The sequence below is a fragment of the Leucopleurus acutus genome (genome assembly GCF_964270905.1).
Source record: "Leucopleurus acutus genome assembly, chromosome: 11".
NCBI lineage: Eukaryota > Metazoa > Chordata > Mammalia > Artiodactyla > Delphinidae > Leucopleurus > Leucopleurus acutus.
This window is the reverse complement of record NC_139152.1, coordinates 43016973-43040993: the sequence shown is the minus strand read 5'-3', so window position 1 is coordinate 43040993 and position 24021 is coordinate 43016973. Positions and strand designations below refer to the sequence as shown.

The following is a 24021-nucleotide window of genomic DNA, read 5'->3' as shown; positions in this document are numbered from 1 at the left end:
ATATACAATGGAGAAAAGACAGCCTCTTCAATAAATGGTGCTGGGAAAACTGGACAACTACATGTAAAAGAATGAAATTAGAACAATTCCTAACACCATACACAAAAATGAACTCAAAATGGATTAAAGATCTAAATGTAAGACTAGACACTATAAGACTTTAGAGGAAAATATAGGAAAAACACTCTTTGACATAAATCACAGCAAGATCTTTTATGACTCACCTCCTAGTGTAATGGAAATAAAAACAAAAATAAACAAATGGGACCTAATGAAACTTAAAAGCTTTTGCACAGCAAAGGAAACCATAAACAAGACGAAAAGACAACACTTAAAAGGGGAGAAAATGTTTACAAATGAAGAAACTGACAAAGGATTAATCTCCAAAATATACAAACAGTTCATGCAACTCAATACCAAAAAAACAAACAACCCAATCAAAACATGGGTGGAAGACCTAAATAAACATTTCTCCAAAGAAGACATACAGATGGCCAACAAACACATGAAAAGATGCTCAAGATCACTAATTATTAGAAAAGTGCAAATCAAAACTACAAGGAGGTGTCACCTCACACCAGTCAGAATGGCCATCAACAAATAATCTACAAACAATAAATGCTGGAGAGGGTGTGGAGAAAAGGGAACCCTCCTGCACTGTTGGTGGGAATGTAAATTGATACAACCACCATGGAGAACAGTATGCAGGTTCCTTAAAAAACTAAAATAGAACTACCGTATGACCCAGCAATCCCACTACTGAGCATATACCCAGAGAAAACCGTAATTCAAAAAGACACATGCACCCCAGTGTTCACTGCAGCACTATTTACAATAGCCAGGACATGGAAGCAACCTAAATGTCCATCAACAGAGGAATGGATAAAGAAGCTGTGGTACATATATATAATGGAATATTACTCAGCCATAGAAAGAAACGATATTAGGTCATTTGTAGAGATGTGGATGGACCTAGAGCCTGTCATACAGAGTGAGATAAGTCAGAAATAGAAAAACAAATATTGTATATTAATGCATATATGTAGAATCTAGAAAAATTGTATAGATGATCTTATTTGCAAAGCAGAAATAGAGACACAAATATAGAACAAGCATATGGATACCAAGGGGAAAAGGGGGGAGTGGGATGAATTGGGAGATTGGGATTGACATATATACACTATTGATACTATGTATAAAATAGATAACTAATGAGAACCTACTATATAGCACAGACAACTCTACTCAATGCTCTATAGTGACCTATATGGGAAGGAAATCAAAAAAAGAGGGGACATATGTATGAGTATAGCTGATTCACTTTGCTGTACAGTAGACAGTAACACAACAGTGTAAAACAACTATACTCCAATAAAAATTAATTAAAAAAAAAAAGAAAGATGGTCCCGGTTAACAGATGACACTCAGATTAGCATGGAGGCGGTTATGGCTGGGAACATTCTCCTTTTGTGATAGGATATCCAAAAACCATTTTCAGTGTAAAATTCTATACAAGTTTTGACAAGCAAAACAGACATTAGAGGTTTATTCACATCTTCCCAGATATCAGTGTCAGGGTTATGATTTTGACTTTTAGACAGAAACAGATTTTTAGGCCAAGTTTACACAAGCTTTTTGTAGAATTTGGCTCATCAGGCTTTCCAACCAGATCCTACCTGTATGCAGAAGAATAAAAAGCAAGGAAAAATTCCATAAGAACAACAATTACCAATTCAATTATAATAATTGTTGCTTATTTGGAGCCACAGCAGAGACCCTCTGCCCTGGATCATAGATCAAGTTGCAATCTAGCCTTATGCCATGGTGGTCCACAGGTGTGCAAGGGTCTTGCAGCTGAGCAGGTCACTAGGCAGAAGTTTTGGATCTGGGGAAGACTTCTGAGAATTAGTGACCTCCCTACCCTACTATTACGCAGCTGTAGGGTTTGAGTCAAGGGAATGATGGAAGCAGAGGTTAACAACTACCAAGCTGTACAAAATCCCAAAAGCTGGTGGGGAAACATCCCAGTGAGCCGGGCACAGACTCTGGTTCCCCCTCCCCATGTGAAAAGCTCCATGACAGCAGGTTACTTACAGGCTTCTCTCATCACCCTGGGATGAAGGCCAGATATGTCCCCAGTCCTGTGGAGGCCAGCTACATGCCAGCAGCTTGACCTTCAGGGCAGGCATTACTATCCCAGTCAGCTATGAATAGGGCCAGCAGAAAAACTAGAGGCTGCCTAGTGGAACTTGAATTTCACATAAACAACAAAAACATTTTAACATAAGCATGCCCCAAATATTGTATGGAACCCAACTATATTAAAAAATTATTTGTTGTTATATCTGAATTTAAAATTGAACTGCACATCTTATATTTTTATTTGCTGAATATGACAACCCTACCTATGAACTACAGATATACTGAATGACAGACATTGAACTACAGACAAGGGCACTGGTGGTTGGGCTGCTGCTCCGTATTTCTATTGTAAAGCGGCAGACAATGCGCAAGGACCAAACCCCCGCATAAGTCAGCTCAAACAGCCTTGAGATCCCCTGGAGTTTCTCAGAGCTGTGTCATCGCTGGTGATTCCTAGTATCCCTGACTTCCATGTTTCTATAATTTCTCAGGCTTGATCCTGGGAGAAGGAGACAGCAGTACACCTGGCTGGCCATTTTAGACAGAACTTAAGCCATGGATTCTAAAGGACATTGTGCTTATTTATTACGTATGTGATTCATTAAACGATGTTAACACGGAGAAAAGGGTGAAAGCAAATACATGCGTCAAAATATTAATAGTGATTGCTTCTGAAGAGTGGGAATTTGGGTCAATGTTCTTTTCCCTTTTGTACTTTTTTGCTGCATAAAAATATATCCTCCTTTTCCCCCATTGAAATACTACTTTTATTACATTGAATTCATACATTCTCTGTCCTGATCCAGTCATCTCTTTGTGCGATCACACCATTGTCATTACTAAAGCTTTCTATTCCATGATGTTTCTGATACAGTGATTTCCACTCATTGCTTGTTTGTTTTCAATGTTTTCTTCTTATTCTTGTGCATTTTGTTTTGTGGTTGCTGTTGCTATTAGGTTCCCCTAGGGATCTTACAGTTTTTTGTTGTGAATTAGAACCTCTTCTGTCATATTTTCTAATCACTGGAAGGTAGTGCATGAGAGTTACTGATTCCTGTACCAACCACCTTGCTAAACTTTATCCCAGTTCTAGTGATGAAGTGACAAGAAAGAGGCAGAGCCAGGATGCAAGGACCGACCTGCCTCCTTTCGTAATCTTCGCTCTTCCCCAGTGCTAGGGCGGTGCGATCTCACCCTTGGACTCTGGCTCCATCAGTTCCCCCTCTGGCCATGGGGAGAGGTGCAGGTGTGGACCAGGAGGGGCCGACCTGGTCTCCCCCATCACTCCAGCCCTTCCTGTCTGTGCTTGCCCTCCGGTGGAGATGCCATTGTGCTAGGGTGCTAAGAGTAAACACAGGAGTGGGCTCCTCTCCTCAGTGGGACATCTGCTGGCTCATGACATCAGCTGGTGTCACATACCCCACACCGAGGGCAAACACCAAGGAGTGTTGCCCTTGAGCCTGAGAATGCCAGCCCACACTGGGAGGATGAGGAATGACTGCTTTTGCCCAAGCTGGTACAGCATCCCCCTCTCTCCTCCCCCAGCTCTGGACTCCATCCAAGCTTTATTTTGTCTTTCCTCCTCCTGAGAACCTTACCAGTCTCTGCAGCCTTATTTTCCCCACTCTGACCTCTCGTCTATTCCTTGTTGATGTAGGAGTGATGAGTGGAGTATGACTGTCTTTAGCCTGTATTACCCTCATCTAAAAACATGTTTTCCAAACCTCATTATTTGCTCATATATGCTCTATGTCACTCAGCCACCCAGCAAAGTCACTCAGCAATACAGTGTCAGGTTACCTGTGGCAGAGCCAGCGTCTAGACACTGCAGATAATTGAAAGGCAGGTAGGTGCATTATTAAGCTCATGTTGGATTCAACTGAATGATGTGCCTACCCTTGAAGAAAAATCCCTCTCACTTGACAGAGCCAGAACTACACCCATAATCATACACACACACACACACACACACACACACACACACACACACACACACACACACACACACACACCATGTAAATTAAGAGGCAAGAGTGGTGCATGCATGCAAAGCATAAAGGTACGTGAACAGTGGCGGGTCCAACATCAGAGAGGCTGAGTGACTGTCAATTCCTTCAAGTGAAGGGCAGCTTTTTAAATGTAGGGAAACCACATTTTAGAACTAAATCCATAAAATACCATGATACCTAAACAACCTTATCAGGGTACAGCGTATAGGTACTAATCTCACAGAGACATTAAATGCTCCAGAAAAACAAAACAAAACAAGCAAACAAAAAGAACTCCATTTATTGCAGAATCACACCCTCTCAATCATTCCAGAAAGAATCAGAAATCTCATGACTTCCTGGAGAGAGGATTTCCTTGTTTACCATTGGACAGTAGAAGCGCTTTGTTACTGAGTTGAACTCCTCTTGCTGAGTTTAAGTGTATTCTATTCCCTGGTGGCTACAACAAAGCCAAAGAAACAGATTGGCCTCCTTGCATCATGCCTTTCCCCTCCCCTCACACCTCCTATTTCCCAATACCTTCATCATTTTCACCTCTGGGCTCACTCCAGGCTGGCCAGCTCTTGCTTAATAAACCAGTGCACGGGGCAAGTGGAAAGCACATTGAAGCATTCCTTTAAAAGGAATTAGTGTCTCTCATTGGCCTGACGAGAGCATATCCAGAATGTCCACCAGAGGAGAATCATCAGAGGGCACTGAGGCGTCTGGCTGTGGGATCATACACCATTTTAGCCCTTTTCCCGGAAGTAAGGTGAGAGCAGTGCCCTGGCCGCTCAGTGTAACCTGCAGCACAGACATGGCGCTGGTCGTTTCGTGAAAACGATTTCATCCCATCAGATCCCAGAAATACACGTGGTTTTGCAGAGGGCTTTTCCTAGAAGCCCTCCAGGGAAGCTGCGTATCAGTCAATCACACTTTGAGTGCACGCAAGAAGAGCTGACCAGTTGGAAGGGTCCTCTGCTGAGTCCTTCTTCAAAGAGAAAAATTCTTTTGCGGTAACAACTCACAGATCTTAATTTTTCATCCCTCTGTCTCTAGGCGTTTGAATATTTACCCTCTTAAAGCAGAGCATGGAGAGCTACCTGCTCTCCAGTTACCTGGGGCCAATCGCTCCCAGCTTAATGGCTCTTGGTTTCCCAACACCATCATCGTTGTCACCATCCTCATCAACAGCGTATGCTCACAGGGTGCCCGCAGGTCAGCTGGGTGTCAGGCAGTCCAGAATGAGACAGGGACTCCGAGGCCAAGGCGGAATGCTCCGCAGGCCCGGCCCTCCAGGGGATGGTGGAGAACACAGCCCCCCACCCATAAACTCCTGTCCGTAGAAATACCCAGGTAAATAATGTGTCACCAAAAAGTTTTAGACAGTGATGCAACGTTGCAGACAAGGTACGTGTGCGTTCATCAGATCAATGCAATCCCATCTCAAGGATCTGTGAATGGAATCACTCTGATTTATCAGTGAGAAATGTTAAACCAACCCAGCTCCCCCAGACTCTCCTGCCACGCTCAGGAGGTTGCGTCCTCTTGTGTGCACCCAAAATGTGGTCCTCGGAGCCAGCAGGGAGAGCAAGGCTCGTCTGCAGCCTTCAACGTCTATCCTGCATTCAGTCATGCCGCTCACTGTCTGAATTTCACCTTTTTAAATTCTGTTGTATGCCACTTTATATGACTTTTATTGTTTCATATAAGTACGTCAATTTTATCTTCCTCACAGCCCAGCAAGCCCCTTGGGGTGGGAATCGTGCAGAACCTTTTATCCAGCAGGGATCAGGGTGACATGGGCACAAGTCCTGTGCTAGGGGACAGGGGACAAGAGTCCTAACTCCAGATTTTCTCTCAACTTCCTGTGGGACTCTAGGCCTCACTCTCCTCGTCCATAAAATAGGGACCTCTGTAGCATGTACTTCATGAACTTTTCTGGAGCTGAGGTGAAAGCAAGGGCCTGGGGTCTACACCCCAGCGTCATGGCTGGACTTCCTAGACACGTGGCAGCTGTGTCAGAGCTCCCCATGCACACCCTATGCCTACTCCTATCCATACGGTGGCACTATCCTCATGGTCTGTTCCCTGGATGGGTTGGTAATGGGACCCCCTTCACTCTGGTATCCCAGTGCTGAGTACACTGTAAGTTCCACAGATAGTTGTTGAATGAAAACATGAACAACTGCATTTTGTCTGAAGGCTCAGGTCAAAATAACTGGGGCTGAGAGGATGAGACTAGAAAGCAGGAAGGAAGAAAGCGTTTCCTTGACATCCAAGCCCATGAGACACTGGGCAGTGCCCAGCCCAGCACAGGCGTGAGGCTGCCACATCCGGCTGTTTCTTCCCAGCTGGTGACACACACACCCACCCTCAACTGCTAGCCCCATGCCCAGTAATGAGCCAATGGGATGGTGTAAAGAGCCTCCCTGGGTGCTCGGGTATCGTCCAGCCCACCCAGCCTGTGCCCACAGACCATGACGACGTTGCACGTTTACCTCACCGGGATTCCTAGGTAGTGTGTTCCTGTTCACAGATGGCCCAGGAAGAGCCGCAGGGGCATCCCATTGCTCCCCCACTTTCATCTCCCAGCAGCATCCCCGTTTGGCAGCTCCTCCTCAGCACCAACCAGAGAGACTTGGTGAAGCGCCTCCTCCTGGGGACACGGGAGGACCTTAAGATGGTCAGAGGCAGATGGCCAAGACACATCTGAATCCTTCCAGATGCTTTCTGGGGGGGGGACACTGTGACGGCCCTTGAGACGCTGGCATCATACCACCCCCTCCCTCCAGGAAGAGCCCCAGCTGTGCTTCCCAGGCAAAGGGGGCTTTTCTCACTGGCTCTATGACCTGAGGGACGTCCGGGGCAAAAGGCATCAGAAGGGATCGGGAGCTCTGGCTTGTCTACCAGATGATTGTGTGGACTTCGGTGGTTCCTATCCTTGGTTTCGTCCTCTCTGAGCCTCCCTCAGCTCTAAAGATTGACTCTGCTCCTTTGCTTCACCTCTCTATCCTGACGCACCCAGTCAACACTACACTTGTGTAGATTATCGTCTTGTGAATGTCCTTAGGACCTGGGTGTCCATGTGTCCATCCATGCTTTGTACATGCACGTCTGCTGGGTGTGTCTGAAGCTCTTGATCACGGAGGGAAGGGGCTGCTCCATCTCGCTTCTCTTAAGCACAAGCTTGAATGGAAAGAGCACCCCAATTTGCTGCTAAAATTGAGGAAAGGGCCTTGAGGGCCACCTGCCCACCTGCACCAGGCTCTGTACCTGCCCATTGAATCTGGACCTGAGTGAAAGCCCTGGTAATGTGGGCAATGGAGTGAAGCAGATCAGGTAAGTTCTGGCCGTGTGCAAGTACACATCCCAAGTCCTGAATCTCGGTGGTTTCTTGTGGTCAATTGGCACGTTTAGTCCCTTTGGAGAGGAATTGTTGCCACTGAATGCAGGAGCAAAGGGGCCATGTGGTGGAAGGTCTGACCCCTGTACAGGCAGGCTGGGTGGTACCTGTTAGAGATGCCAAGTGTTGAGGAAGTCGGCTGCCCCGGCAGGAACAGTCAAGGTTGAAAAGTGTTTCTGGTGGGATGTCTCAGGTACCACTGCAACAGGATTATCATCACTGTACTCAGTCCCCAGAAGCTGTGAGACTCAGGTTGTGACTGAACCTCCAGATGGCCCCACCCCCTTTCTCTTTCAATGTGAGCTCCGGGAGGGAAGGGGTTGTCTGCTTGTTCACTGCTATATCTCCTGTACCTCCATCAGTGAACACCTGGCGTATAGCAAGTGCTAATAAATAGTTTTTAACTACAAGCAGAACTCCTTGAGACAGTAGGAGAGGGCTGTCTGGGATGCATCTAGCATATTGAGGGATTGGGGGTGGGTGGCTGAGGCCTGGGGACTCGGACACTGTACCCAGGGACCCTGGCTCTGAGCATCAGCCAGCATGCTCTAGAGAATGACCCAATCCCCTCTGCCCCCTCCAGCCTGCCCTACTCTGGCCCTGGCCTGGTTGGAAGCCAAAGCTCCTTGGTGTGCCCCCAACCCCCATGGCCTTGGGAGGTGCGCCTCCATGTTTTCCTCCCCTCTTCCCTGACTTCAAGCCCTGGTTGCCACCTCGGGTCAGTCTCCTTGAAGTCCACCACAACCAAAAGCCTCAGTATCCCTCTAAGGATGGGAGATACCAACCCGAGCAGAAGGTGCAGGAACGGGGAAGTGGAGGAGTTTGAAACTTCCAGCCTTGGGCACCAGAGCCCATACTATAGCTTTTGCATCCACGACTCCTCAAACCTCAAGAAAACTCCTCCCAGACAGACCCAACAGTACAGTGTTGGAGAAACTCAGGAGATCTGGAGAACAGAAAGGAATATGTTCCTAAAGCTCTTCTTTAAATTAGACAACGTATGTCCAGTGAGCTGCAGTCACAATTCTCTGTAGGGTGCTACGAGGCAGGGCAGGGGAAAGGGGACACACCCCAACCCTCCAGACCACCAGGAAACCAAGGCAGGAGGAACAATACGCCGATGTGCAAGCCACACACAGGTCTGCTCAGGGAACAGGTGTGAAGGGGCTGGTCTTGGGCACAGTTTATCTGAGAAGACTTCTTGCAGGGTGAGTTCAAAGCAGAATTATAAAGGAGGTTAAAAATCGAAAAAGAAACCTCGTTGGCAGGAAGGAAAGCAGAGATGTCATAGTCTCTAAGTTCTGAGGTTTTAAAGTGGGACGCCAGGGTGTCCTAGGCATTCAGGTAGACATTGTCCACCAGGGTAAAGGTCACAGTGAAGGTCAAAGGTCACAGGAGGGGGGAGTGAAGGAGAAAGAGAGGTAAGACATATCTGTTTCCATCTACTTCACCAAAGTCAACGAGTAAGACAATCTAGCTTTGGAAACAACGGTCCAGGTGGGAAAATTAGAGAGAGGAGGGAGGGAAGGAAGGAAGTGGGAAACCCCAGACAAGAGGTGATGGCCAAGGGAAACAAGATTGGAAACAAGATGATATGGCAATGCCTGGAATAGGCTCCCAGGAGAGGGTTTGGGAAAGAAAGGCATGACCCAGGAGGGAAAGCAGCCTGGAGCATCCTCCACACAGGAAGCTTAATGGGCAAGAGCTGCGGTGACCCCCATTCCCGTGGACGGGCCAACAAAGGCCCTCCCAGCCTTGACCCTTCACAAGGTTTTGTTCCCTGGAAAGCTCTGAAGAGTTTCCTCAGCATGGCTCAGGAAACAAGTGTCCCTTCTGGGAGAAAGATCATCATGCCATGATTACAGAGAGCAAAGACGATTATTTTTTCCACTGCAGACGCATTCACCACGCCAGCTGGGATCTGGACGTGTTGGCAACCAGGCAAGAGAACTCCTGTGCTCCTCCTGGTCTGTATCAACAAAAGCTATGATTCACGGGTTCCCTGTGGAAAATGAGACTCTCAAGCAATTTCTCGATGGAGGAGAGGCCCGTTCCCTGGCCTCAGCCCCAGGGAGGAAATAGCCCAGAAAACAGAGAAATGCCGCTCCAGGGGCCAAGCTGCTGCTTGAGGCTGGCGAGCGTCTGCCAACCCATCACGTGCACCTCTGAAAGGACCCCTATGTGGAGAGACCACGGAATGGGGCTCTGCTTCTCTCTAGCTCGGCAATGTTGGTCTCCTTCATTTACCAAGTGGGGACTCAGTTTCCTCATCAACAAAACAGAGACGGAATACATTTCAGCTTCTCCCATCCTCCAAAACCACTGCAAGAAGCAAGAAGTCAGCAAGACAAAAGAAGATCTAAGGATTTCTCTGTCTGACTCTGCCCCCACCCCAGCCCCCGGGATGTGAGATGAAGACAAAAGGGAACGAGAAGCCTTGGAGACTCCTTATCAATTTAGATGGATAGGGGCTGGAGGACACAGTCAACAAGACCTACAGGGATCACTATAAACTTCCCTCTTAGAACGGCTTTTGCTTAAAACTGAATCATTTCGCTCTATATCTGAAATATTGTAAATCAACTATACTTTGATTTTTAAAGAATCAAAAAAAAAAGAAAAGAGAACTGCTTTTACTGCATCTCACAGGTTTTGGATCATCATGTTTTCATTTTCATTTGTCTTTAGGTATATTTTAAATATAAATTTATTTTTAATTTTTGGCTGCATTGGGTCTTCGGTGCTGCATGTGAGCTTTCTCTAGTTGCAGCGAGCGGGAGATACTCTTCCTTGCGGTGTGCAGGCTTCTCATTGCAGTGGCTTCTGTTGGTGTGGAGCATGGGCTCTAGGTGTGCCAGCTTCAGTAGTTGTGGCACACAGGCTCAGGAGTTGTGGGTCCTGGGCTCTAGAGCTCAGGCTCAGTAGTTGTGGTGCACGGGCTTAGTTGCTCCGTGGCATGTGGGATCTTCCTGGACCAGGGCTCAAACCCATGTCCCCTGCATTGGCAGGCAGATTCTTAACCACTGCGCCACCAGGGAAGTCCCATGTCTCTAAGGAATTTTTGATTTCCTCTTTAATTTTTTCCATGATCCATTGATTGCTTAGTAGCATATTGTTTAACCTCCATGTGTTTATGTTCATTGCAGCATTATTTACAATTGCCAAAATATGGAAGCAACCTGAGTGTCCATCAACAGATGAATGGATAAAGAAGATATGGTACATATATGCACTGGAATACTACTCAGCCATAAAAAAGACTGAAATTTTGCCATTTGCAGCAACACGGATAGACTTGGAGGGCATTATGCTAAGTGAAATAAGTCAGAGAGAGAAAGACAAATACTGTATGATATCACTTATACATGGAATCTAAAAAATACAACAAACTAGTGACTATAACAAAAGAAGAAGCAGACTCACAGTTATAGAGAACAAAAACTGGTTACCAGTGAGGAGGGTCAATATAGGGGTAGGGGAGTGGGAGGTCCAAACTATTATTGAGTGTAAGATAGGCCACAAGGATGTATTTTACAGCATGAAGAATATAGCCAATATTTTGTAATAACTGTAAATGGAAGGTAACCTTTTAAAATTGTATAAAATATTTTTAAAATTTTTTTCAAGACTAACAGGGAAAAAAAACCAAAAAACAAAAATCAAGTCCTCTACTCAGTGTAGCCACTGGGGCTTTTTGATGAAGGATTAAAGGGTCAGGATCCTTGGCCATCTATAGGAAAAGCGGCCAGTCAGGGAGACTTCTGGAATAAGGCGACCTGAAACAGAGCCAAGAGGTGGTGTTTTACAGCGTACCACCTTTTCATAAGTTACTCAGTGTGCTTTCATTTTGTCTTCCCAACAGGACCACAAGCCTATTATTAAAGAAAAAGAACGTGCATTGTGCTTCTCTCGAATCCCCACAGGACTCGCTCAGGACAGACGCCTTGATAGCACTTCCTTCACACATGCGTGATTATATCAGGAAAGAAGACACAACAAACATTGGCTCAGCATTTACATGCCCTCAGTGTTGCAAAAGCTGTTTTGCCATGAATAATCATCACAAACCCCACTTTACAGACACCCACACCGAGGCCCAGAGAAGTTTCATGACTGGCCCCATGTCTCACCACTAGGAAGCGGCAGGGCCGGGATTCAAACCCATCTTCCCACTCTCTCAACTGCTCTCCACGCAGGCAGAAGACCTGGCCTTGAGGATCACGTTATACAGGAATGGACAGGACATACATGCGTGCACGGACGCACACACTGACGCCCCAGAATGTCGTGTGTGACCCATGCAATAGAGTTGGCAGCTTCGGAGTAAAATAAAGAGGCAATCAAAATGGCTGGATTCCTGATAAAGGTGAGTGTAGAGCAGGATTTTCAAGATCTGCAGGGACTGCTTGAGCTGGGGACGGGGTCGGGAGGGGGGATAATTGCCCAGAAAGTGCTCAGGAATAAGATGCACACCTAAGGGATAGGAAGGAACAGGAGACAGTGAACCGCAGTCACTGGGGTTGACACAAGATGTTTGGACAAGAGGGAGTTGGTCCCAGGCCTAAGAGAGCAGTTTAGAAATGAGGCAGTGTTTTCTGAGTCCATTATAAGATGCATGATTAGGACGTGACTGAAAGCTATTTACGTGCTTCTCATTCATCTGCTGATCAAGTTGCGACTAGAAAGGAGTTTCCACATGCGGGAGGGATGTCAGGGAACCAACCAGTGGCTTTTACACTGTTTCCAGAGGGGAGCTGAGTGTGGGCTCAAGGTTGGTGGATGCCAAGGAGATGCCATCAGAGGCCTGCCTGAGCACACCCCGCCCCTCCCAGAGGCCCATAAAAGCCCAGGGGGCAGGGCGCCCCAGCTGCCCTGTCTCCTCCATCCCCCTCCACACGTACCCACATCAGGAGCTCTCCTCGCCAGCCTCTCCCAGCCACCATGTCCAGGCAGTCCACTCTCACCTTCCAGACAGGCAGCCGCAGGGGCTTCAGCATGGCCTCAGCCACCACCCTAGCCACCGGCCGCTCTCGCTTCAGCTCCGTCTCTGTGGCCCACTCCCCGGGGTGGGCAGTGGAGGGACGGGAAGGATCAGTGGTGCTGGGACCAGCTGTGGAAGCCTCAGCCTCTACAACCTGGGGGGGACCAAGCAGGTCTCCATCAGTGGGTGCAGCAGCTTCCGAAGTGGCTTTGATGGCAGGGCGAGCAGAGAGATTGAGGTCAGTGGTGGGTTCGGCTATGGGGGCAGAACTGGAGGGGGCTATGGGGGCCACGGCTTCTCCGTCTGTCCCCCTGGAGGCATCCAAGAGGTCACCATCAACCAGTCTCCTGACTCCCCTCAACATGCAAATTGACCCCACCATCCAGCCATTACGGAAAGAAGAGCGGGAGCAGATCCAGACCCTCAATGACAAGTTTGCCTCTTTAATTGACAAGGTGAGCCGGGGGCTGCATCTCGTCCATGCGGTTGGGTTGGCAGGAAGTTTTGGAGAGGCCCCGGCCAGAGCGCAGCAGTCACCCAACGACCTCCCTGTGGGAAAGCGCATCCGCTCGGCAAGCATCTCCCGGGGCAGAGGTATTTGCAGGTGGGGCCCCGCAGGACCTGTGGGAATTTCCCCTCATCCTCCTTGGGAGCCATGCCAGCTGGTTCAGTCAACACAGAGGGAAGGGTGAAGCTGTTAAATTCCCTGGGCAAACTAACTTAACCCAGAGCAGGTGTTGTAGAGACACTTACCCCAGGAATGGAGGCCTCCAAGGCCCACCGCACTAGTTCTGTGGAGCCCCAGAGAACATCAGGGTGGCTTGATGGGCTTTTCCATTTTGACGTGGAGTTGTCAGTTATATCACTGGCAGATGGGCATACTTTTCCTCTCTCCCGTATTAATTGGGGTGTCTGGCTCTGCCTCCCCAGTTTCTCCAGACTTCACTCTCTTCTTCCCCCATCAAGATGCGGTTCCTGGAGCAGCAGAACGAGGTCCTGGAAACCAAGTGGGCCCTGCTGCAGGAGCAGGGCACCAAGACCGTGAGGCAGAGCCTGGAGCCCATCTTCAACACCTACATCAACCTCCAGTGGCAGTTGGACAGCGTCACCACCAAGAGGGGCAGGCTGGGTGCTGAGCTGAGAACCATGCAGGATGTCGTGGAAGATCTCAAAGTCAGGTGAGAGTGGGAGACCCTTAGGTCACATGCAGTCATCCCAGAACCCCTCTTTATGAGGACCAGAGGGGTGCGAAGGAGCAGATGTCCGTGTCAGGGAGGTTTGGACTTGCAGTCATTATCTCATGAGAAGAAGACAGCAAAGTATGGGGTAACCAAGGGACCCTCATCTCATGCATCACTATTAACAAGAAGCCTACTCTGTCTGTCTCCATGACTGCAAAGGGACATCTGTGTCATCTCACAAAAGATTCCGACTCTGGAAAGCAATATATTATTTTATAATCGGCTTATTATTTAACTCTGCTGGACATGGGCTCTGTTATTGAGACACCTGCATTTCCAAGATGCACACTAGAGTATAAACCAGTCCATCTGATCCTCCTCAGGGGAGGCAATTTTGACTTGCCATCACCCAGGCTACAGTAGGTGAGGTATCTAACAGAAAGGATGGTCCTCACCAATCCCTTAGCTGGCTCACCCTTGGTTTCTGAGTTAGAGCAACACCTACTCACTAAAAGCACACTACTTAAATGACTGCCCTGAGGTTCAGTGAAAATATATCAAAATCGACCGGAACAGTGTCCTGAACAAAGTTTACCCCACAGTTCCAGCAGGCACTTGAGGCAGCAAAAATTTTTTTTCTTTTTTGTAAAGCAAGCATCTGCCTTTTTATTTTTTTTATTTTTGGCTGTGTTGGGTCTTCGTTTCTGTGTGAGGGCTTTCTCTAGTTGTGGCGAGCGGGGGCCACTCTTCATCGCGGTGCGCGGGCCTCTCACTGTCGCAGCCTTTCTTGTTGCGGAGCACAGGCTCCAGACACGCAGGCTCAGTAGTTGTGGCTCACAGGCCTAGTTGCTCCGCGGCATGTGGATCTTCCCAGACCAGGGCTCGAACCCGTAACCCCTGCATTGGCAGGCAGATTCTCAAACACTGTGCCACCAGGGAAGCCCAGCAAAATTTTTTAAAGATTGGAATTGTGCATCTCTAAGAGGATGGAGTTGCATAAATATGTATTTCTATTCCTATCAGTTGCACGCTCACCTTCTAGTCTTACAAAAGAAAAAAGGGAAAAAGAAACTCTGGCAGAAGAAATCATTCCCCTTTTACAGGGGGAGAAATAGAGCTTAAGTGAATTACCCAAAGTCACACACAGGTCAGTGGAAGAGCTGGGAAGAACTTAAGGTTTCTTAGTTCCTGCTGCACCAGTACAGTCCTCCTCTGTCTGGGAAGAGTTCAATCAAACAGTTACTCATAAATGCTGGAGAGGGTGTGGAGAAAAGGGAACACCCTTGCACTGTTGGTGGGAATGCAAATTGATACAGCCACTATGGAGAACAGTATGGAGGTTCCTTAAAAAACTAAAAATATAATTACCATATGACCCAGCAACCCCACTACTGGGCATAAAACCTGAGAAAACCATAATTCAAAAGGAGTCATGTACCACAACGTTCATTGCAGTACTATTTACAGTAGCCAGGAGATGGAAACAACCTAAGTGTCCATCGACAGATGAATGGATAAAGAAGATGTGGCACATATATATAATGGAATATTACTCAGCCATAAAAAGAAATGAAATTGAGTTATTTGTAGTGAGATGGATAGACCTAGAGTCTGTCATACAGAGGGAAGTAAGTCAGAAAGAGGGAAAAAATACCGTATGCTAACACAGGTATATGGAATCTAAGAAAAAAAAAAGGCTATGAAGAACCTAGGGGTAAGACGGGAATAAAGACACAGACCTACTAGAGAATGGACTTGAGGATATGGGGAGGGGGAAGGGTAAGCTGTGACAAAGTGAGAGAGTGGCATGGACATATATACACTACCAAACGTAAAATAGATAGCTAGTGGGAAGCAGCCGCATAGAACAGGGAGATCAGCTCGGTGCTTTGTGACCACCTAGAGGGGTGGGATAGGGAGGGTGGGAGGGAGGGAGACGCAAGAGGGAAGAGATATGGGAACATATGTATATGTATAACTGATTCACTTTGTTATAAAGCAGAAACTAACACACCATTGTAAAGCAATTATACTCCAATAAAGATGTTAAAAAATAAAACAAAAAATAACCCTTACTCACAAGCACGCCCTCTCTCCTCTGTGCTTACGGGGACAAGGATGAAGTTAACAAGCACACGGCTGCTGAGAATGAGTTTGCGGCTCTGAAGAAAGTGGTTGGGAATGTCTCTCAAAGGAGAAAATTCAAAACTGAATCTTGGAGTGTGGGGTGATGGACCCTTAGGCCGCCCAAGAAAAGTGACTTCAACCTTGAGAATATCTGGATAGCTCAAGCCTGCCAAAATCCTCCCTCTGTATTTATGGCCCCAATGACCCTGCTTGGGTTTCGGTTAGCCCAGGAGATTCGAGCCTGCAGTTCCCAGCAATCACCCACCCGCAACCCCAAACCCCAGATACAGAGTTTGCTAAAATCCAAACTGTAAGGGCCATGGAGGAAGAGCCTGCCCAGCTTCTTTCGGACTTGCTGCCTGGTGCCAGGGTCTCAGAGGAGCATTCTGTGCCATCTTTCCAGGACTTGGATGCCCCCTACATGGACAAGGTGGACCTGGAGGCCAAGGTCAACTCTCTGACCAAAGGGACCAATTTCCTCCGGGTGTTCTTTGAGGCAGTAAGAGCCTGCAAATGTGTTTGTCCCTCCTATGTCTGGACCCTGAAAAGAAAAGGATGTGGCAGGGTGTTATCCATATAGTGCCTCTACCCGGGATGGAGGGCTTAGGAGGTCATGGGTTTGGGAAGAACTGCTTGAAATCCTGCCACGTTCAACACCACCCCACCTCTGAGGCTTCTGCCCCCAACCCCATGGCCTAGCAAGGAGGGAGTGCTGATTCCTAAAATCCCATGTCGTTGGGTAACATTCCCAAGGAATTAAGACCCACGTCTCCCTTCCCCATCCCAGAAAGTTCATAAGGCAAGCTGCCCCTCAGCCTTTTGGTCAGGGTGTTTCTTGGCCCCTGAAGATGCCTCTTTCTGGGCACTGCTACTCTGATGGCAGAGACCTGGGTCTGTGGAAGGGGAGAGAGGGGTAGAGAGTGATGAATTCACACTGTGCAGGGGGAGGGGAGCAGGGTCCGAAAAACCACCCAATCCCGAAGAAACCTTTAATGTTGGCATATGAATCACATAAGTCGTATTCAACCTGATATAATTTGGATTCAGAGAACACTTACTCATCCTTCATACTCAGGGAAAATACACAGAAGGAAGCCCTGAGAAGGGATGCTGGGACACACTCCCATCACACTGATCTATGACCCAGAAACTCCTCAGGGGTTGACATGGGACCTCGCCCTCCATCAAATGCCTGGCATAAGAAGAGCTGGGAAATCCCTGCCGGGGTTGCCAAAGGATTCCTGACTTAGATGGGAGGTCAACTGCATGATTTCGAGACCCCTTCTTTTTTTGCTGTAGTGATGCTGAGTTAACTGGCTCTGCAGGAACTGCCCCAGATGCAGACCCAGGTCAGCGACACATTGGTGGTCCTGTCCATGGACAACTGCAGCCTGGACCTGGATGGCATCATCGCCGAGGTCAAAGCCCAGTACGAGGACATCGCCAACCGCAGCCGGGCTGATGCTGTGTCCTGGTACCAGACCAAGGTGAGCGTGGGCACCTCCGTGATAGGCTCCAGGGCTAGTGTTCTCTGAAGCCCCAAATCATTGTTTAACTACTAGCCACAAGCCTCAGGAATCATGTGAGCATTCCTGTTTCTTTCAACTTGGCAGGAGCCAAGTTGAAAACTATGAAAACTAAGCTTGAAATGCATGCGGAAACCCTAATACACACACACTGATATGTGGTCAAGAAATGCTGGGTGCTCCAAAGGACAGCCACAGCCCCCACACCACTTACAACTGGTTGGGGGTTGGATGAGACTCAAACAACCAAGAAACGGTCATAAAACTCTTTCTAAAGGGCTTGTTTATTTACAGAGCTCCTACTATATGACAAGCAGGGTTACAAAGTTGTAAATGAATGAAGTACAAAAGGAATCCAAGGTCTGGGAGGCCATGAAGTGAATGAACAGTCACAGAAAGGAAAAAGCACTAATAAAACACTTCCAAGAAGGGTGGGTTTTCAGTCTGTGTTGGAAGCAATGAGAGGAAAAGATTGCCAAGGAGCAGGGAGGGGTTCAAGGCTGAGCAAGCGGTCCCATGGGGCTGCAAGGCAGAAATGAACACTGCTGAACAAAAGAGTTTGTACTGGGAAGAGGGAGGTTGGAATAACCACAGAGAGCTACTATCCAAAGACGCAGATGGTCAGAAGGTTTGGCTTTGGAGGGGTGTAGTAGCGTGGATGGTCCAACCCATGAGATCAGTTCTCTGCCAAATGCAGGTGCTTTTCTGGGGCAGCTGCTCACCTACAAACTGGCTCCCATCCCTTGCCCTGATCTGGGCATGGACTTAGTCCCTACCACTGCAACGTGGTAGAAAGGAAGCAGGGTGTCAGGTGCCAGGGGTGCAAGGGCGAGGCAGCCCCTTGGTGGTAAGTGGAGGTGGGATGCACTTAACTCCAGGTGGGATGGTTGAAATGTATAGCGAACGATTCCCTTTGCTGGCAAGGCTGCTGTTCCCTTTAACTGTGTGTGTCTGGAAACAAAGAAGGTGAACTATTCAGCACTTTCAAAACTGGACAGATCTTCACTCAGGCAGGGGCTCTTCTTCTGTTGGGCAAGGGCGTGGGTTTTCTTCAGGCTGCTGGAGGACATAGGGTGCATTTATTTCTCCTAAATGAGTGTGTCCTGGATACGCACTATTAGACAGAGAGCCACCTGAGATGGAGGATTCTGTTACAAAGTCTTCAGAACGGGGTACTCTACAGTCTGGACACCGTCCAACACCGTTCCCCTGCATCTCCTCCCTGTTTCCCCAACACCTGTGTCAGGAGGGCCACCAAAATTCATGGTCACAGTTGGTCTGGACATATGCCCCGTGACCAAGAACCACCCCCCCAAGGACAATGCCAAGTCACCTGTTACTCCTAGAGCTCTGCGTGCGCTTTCCTATCCCAGGGTGTTCGCACACAGGCTGTTTCCCGGTCTGGAATATTCTCCCCCAAGCCGGTCACTTAAGTCAATCCTTCCCAGACTTCAGTGCCCGGCTCAAGTATCCCCATCTCTTGAAGGACTTCCCTGCCTATCCCCCCAGCCACTTCCATATCCAGGTCAGATTCCTTTATCACACCCCCATAGCCACTGTTCAATTCCTAAGGGACTCATCTCAGTTTGGAACCATAAACTCGATAATATGCTGGTTTGACTGTTGCCAGAAAACTGTAGGCAGGGCTCTGATTATGCTCTTCATGATATTCCCAGAGCCCAGGACACACCTGGCGAGTAGATGTGCTCAAGAAACAAGCGAGGGAATGTGCGAACGATCAGTGAATGGATGGGCCCGCTCAGGGCACCGAGGGCCAGGCTGGGTGCACAGGCAGTGCCCTTGCCAATGTTTGGTGGAGTGACTGACTCTACTCTGGTGGCATCAGTACGAGGAGCTGCAGGTCACAGCAGGCCGGCCCGGCGATGATCTCCGCAACACCAAACGAGAGATCTCTGAGACGGACCGGATGATCCAGAGGCTGAGAGCCGAGATCGACAACGTCAAGATGCAGGTACATTCTGGCAGGGCCCAGAGCTCCCCACACACTCATTTCTTCCGGGTCATTCTGCCACTCTTACAGGACTCCTACCCAAGAAGCACCAGATCTCCAGAGGTTAGTAAGGCTCACGGCTTCCTCCTTTCCTTACAGTGTGCCAGCCTGCACACAGCCATCGCCGACGCGGAACAGCACAGAGAACTGGCCCTCAAGGATGCATGGGCCAAGCTGGTGGACCTGGAGGAGGCCCTGCAGAAGGCCAAGCGGGACATGGCACAGCTGCTGTGTGAGTACAGGAGCTCATGAACATCAAGCTGGCCTTGGACATGGAGATCGCCACTTACAGGAAGCTGCTGGAGGGCGAGGAGTGCAAGTGAGGGCAGATGCACCAACTCCATCCCAGCTGCCTGGGCATTCCTAAGGGCTCAGGTGCTGCAGGCCCCTCCTTGCCTGGAAAAGGGAGCAAAACGCAGGTGGAATTGGACTATGACAAAGAATACAGGTGCAATTTCTTTCCAGGGAAATCATGAGCAGATTCCCACATTTGAGGTGTAACTACTTTTAGCACCCCATAGAAATTTAGGAGCTGATTGGATCTCCGTAATCAACTTCTATCAAAGGAGAAAGTTGGTTACACGGTGGGTCTGGATATGTGGTATGAACTGAGAATAAATTGTCCTAGGATTTGGGCTGACAGGTCTACCACTAACTAGCTATGTAAGCTTAGGAAACTCAGTATCCCCTCCCCTGCCCAGCCCCAGCCTTCAATTTCTTTAGTGATGGAATAAAGAGGTCAGGTCACATGATCCCCAAAGCCCCATGGGAACTTTGTGCTCGCCAGTTACCAGCTGTGTGACCAAGGGCCAATTACTTCATCTCTCCAGTCCTCACCTGTAAAATGGGGATAACCACAGTTTCTATCTTATATGTTATTAAGGGGGCTAAAGTGAGGGACTATATATGAAGCTCTTAGAACAATGCATGGGACACAGCAAATGGTCAATAAATGTTAGCTATCTTTCAGTTTAATGGCCAAAGATATGCGCTTTGGAGTCAAATGAATCTGACCTCAAATCCAGCTTTGTGATCATGGGCAAGTTAATTAACCTCTCTGATCTTCAATTTCGCCATCTGTAAAACTGAGATAATAAAACCTACTTAATGGGGTTGTTGAGAGAATTAAGTGGCATAATGTAGGTAGTAGGTAGGTAGCCCTTTTTAATGTTCTGTCTGTGTTTATAATGAATGCCACTTCTGTCCTCAAGATGCTAAAGCAAAACTACTCTACTTGCTACAACAATGATAGACTTACTATTGTTATCGTTACACTTATGACTCAGACTCCTCTCCACACCTGTAATAACCTCAGTGCCTGACAATAGTCCATTATTGAAAGAGAGCTCTTCTTGTTCTATGACAGCCCTACCTTTCCAGCTGACAGTAGCATATGATTAGCTTTAATTTTCTTAAGGTGTCTACCTCATTTACACCAAAAAATGTGTTTCTGAGATTACAGGTTTGACTCCTATGAACCCCAAACTCTGCATTATTTCATTCATTAGATTATTATTTTTAATACTACTAGTATTTAAATAATTTCAACCTCCATTACTTCTGCAATAAAAAATAATTCAGGTTTTTCTAAATACATTTAAAACAATTGCAAAAACGTCGCTTCCAATGGCTGTAAGCTGCTGGACACCACAGTAACCTTCCTTCTCCCCCCTCCCCCCAAATCAGGCCGAGCGGAGAGGGTGTTTCTCCAGTTAACATCTGTGAGTATGACATCCTCTTGTACCGTTTGGAGTGTATGTGGCTGGGGTCTGGGGAGCTGGTGGGCATGCTGGAGGGTGGCAGGGATACATGGGGCATTGGAGGGGACCCCACCTATAGGGGGTTCATTTTGAGAAGGTTTGAGGTTCTGAGTTTGTTAAAAAGAGCTGTATTAGGAGGGTCTTTAAAGTCACCATTCTTACCTCTTTGCAAGTGAGAGAGGGGCCACAGAGGGGGCAATGGGAGGTTTGATGTAATCCTTCTGCATGGGTTTGGAAGAGCCACCGGCTGCACCTCCCACCTCCCCAAATTCCACACCTTTCTTTTTTTTTTAACATCTTTATTAGAGTATAAGTGCTTTACAATGTTGTGTTAGTTTCTGCTGTACAAAAAAGTGAATCAGCTATATGTACACATATATCCCCATATCCCATCCCTCTTGCGTTTCCCTCCCAGCCTCCCTATCCCACCCTTCTAAGTGGTCACAAACCACTGAGCTGATCTCCCTGTGAGATGCAGCTGCTTCCCACTAGCTATCTGTTTTACATTTGGTAGTGTATATATGTCATTGCTACTCTCTCATTTCGTCCCAGCTTACCCTTGTCCTCAAGTCCATTCTCTACGTCTGCGTCTTTATTCCTGTCCTGCCCCTAGGTTTGTCAGAAACTTTTTTTTTTAGATTCCATATATATGTGTTAGCATATGGTATTTGTTTTCTCTTTCTGACTTACTTCACTCTGTATGACAGACTCTAAGTCTATCCACCTCACTATAAATAACTCAGTTTCATTTCTTTTTATGGCTGAGTAATGTTCCATTACATATATGTGCCACATCTTCTTTATCCATTCATCTGTCGATGGACACTTAGTTTCCTTCCATGTTCTGGCCATTGTAAATAGAGCTGCAGTGAACATTGGGGTACATGACTCTTTTTTTTTTGTGTGTGTGGTACACGGGCCTCTCACTGTTGTGGCCTCTCCCATTGCGGAGCACAGGCTCCGGACGTGCAGGCTCAGTGGCCATGGCTCACGGGCCCAGCCGCTCCGCAGCATGTGGGATCTTCCCAGACCGGGGCGTGAACCCGTGTCCCCTGCATCGGCAGGCGCACTCTCAACCACTGTGCCACCAGGGAAGCCCAGGACTTTTGATTTTAAAAGTAGGGCAATAGGAGAAGGATGAGACCAGATGGTATTTTAACAATAATAGCAAATACACAGTACCCTGTGCCAGGCGTAGGCGTGGAGCTTTGCAGACGTTAACTAGTGTGATATTTGTAACACAGCAGCTCTGTGAGGCAGGACCAGTGTTATCCTCATTCTACAGATGATGAAACTGAGGCCCAGAGAGGCCCAGTCACTTACTCAAAGTCACATGACTAGCACAGGACAGAGCTGGGGTTGAAACCCAGGCGGCAGGCTCAGTGTCCTGAGCCTGCGCAGCGCCAGAGTTATGCTGGAAAACGGAAGGACAGGCATTAGGAAGCATGGGGAAGCTTTAAATGCATTGATGTCACTCATCAAAGTGAGTCATTCAGCCAGACTAAATCCCTGACCCTGATTCCGTTGCCTTCGGGGGCAGTGAGTGGGTGAGGAGCTCCCTTGGAGCCTAGAGGAAATAGGCGGGCTGTCTCTGAGGATCTGGTAGAGTGAGTAATTGCTGTCTCTGCAAGTGAGCTGCAGGCAGAGGCCAGGCTCAGAACTCTCTTGGTGAGGAGGGGCTCGGGGTCAGCTGGGATTTCAGTGACTACAGCCAACTCTCAGAACAACTCAGAAAAGACAGCTGCGCCAGCAGCAGGCAGCCAACTCTTCACTGCCCTCCAAGAGGGAACGCCTAGATGACGTAAGCTTCCTCAGCAGCAAGATAGAATAAAGGTAGCTTTAAGAAGGACTTCCCAGAGAATGATTCGACACAGGAACAGGCTGCTGGGCAGTGGCATGGAAGGTAAACTTGCAAAGTGCATGGAAGGTAAACTTGCTAATGAGAGGCAATGATAAAAGTCATCTGTGTTGAGTGGATGGAGGAGCCAGACGTGTCCAGAGATGGGGCTGGACCTGGTGCCACCCTAGGGCATTCAGTCGGTGAGACACGGATTTGCCCCCAGAGGCTCCTACCCTCAGGCCTGATACCAACTCCCTTCCAAACCCCACAAGCCCAACTAAAACATTTTCCCCTGCCCATTCTGCCAGATATGAAGAGGAGCTCTCCCTGCAGCCTTCTGCTGAGAATGAGTTTGTTGCCTTGAAGAAGGTGAGGGAGGATGGCCCAGGGAGGGAGAAGGCCCCCTGAGCTGGCCCACTGGGCCTGGGGACACTCAGCCCCTGGACCGTGTCCGAATGTGTCTGCAGCCCGCCCACACCGCAGACCCTGGGAGAGAGGAAGGCCAGCCTCCCCCGCCCCTTGCAGAAGGACAGGGACTGACCTGGCCTCCACCTCCCAACTCATGTTAAGGGTTGTATTTACACATGCCCAAGAAGCTGGAGATGTTGCAAATGCCAAATCAAAGCCAAAACAAAGACTCTGACTCAAACTCCCAGAGATGAAAATCATCTTGTTGATCCCTCACATAGATAGCGATGTATTTTCTGGCCTGAGGTCCATAGGGAGCTCTGAGGAATGCATTCAAGGCTCCTTTAACCCCATTGTCTTCAGATGCTTCCGCATCAGAATGCCAGGCCCAGGCATGGGGTCCTGGGGCTGGGGACCCCTCACTCCATCCTTGGCTTTGTCACCCCTTCCCTTCCACATAGGCCTAAGTGAGGAAAGGTGGGTCCCACACCCGCCACCTGCCACCACCTTGCCTGGTGGCCCAGCTGGCAGAGGGGTGGCCCCAGGTTACGACTGTCACTTCTCTGGCCTCAGGATATGGACACAGCCTTCCTGATAAAGGCTGACCTGGAGACCAATGTGGAGGTCTGGTCCAGGAGATCGACTTCCTGA

General features: G+C 48.2%; 1 protein-coding gene across 1 annotated transcript in view; it reads left to right on the top strand.

Moving 5' to 3' along the window:
• The window catches only part of LOC309968927 (uncharacterized protein), a gene marked incomplete at both ends in the record, with an annotated part of 35469 nt that overhangs the window by 6000 nt on the left and 5448 nt on the right, over positions 1-24021 (top strand). Inside the window, 16 exon segments of the mRNA XM_082850442.1 lie at positions 5269-5348; positions 7398-7472; positions 12447-12603; positions 12606-12859; positions 12861-12972; positions 13484-13694; positions 13697-13701; positions 15816-15869; positions 16229-16324; positions 17151-17312; positions 19198-19323; positions 19462-19599; positions 19605-19681; positions 21049-21102; positions 23271-23331; positions 23944-23994. Coding sequence (XP_082706568.1) covers positions 5269-5348; positions 7398-7472; positions 12447-12603; positions 12606-12859; positions 12861-12972; positions 13484-13694; positions 13697-13701; positions 15816-15869; positions 16229-16324; positions 17151-17312; positions 19198-19323; positions 19462-19599; positions 19605-19681; positions 21049-21102; positions 23271-23331; positions 23944-23994 — 1713 coding nt within the window.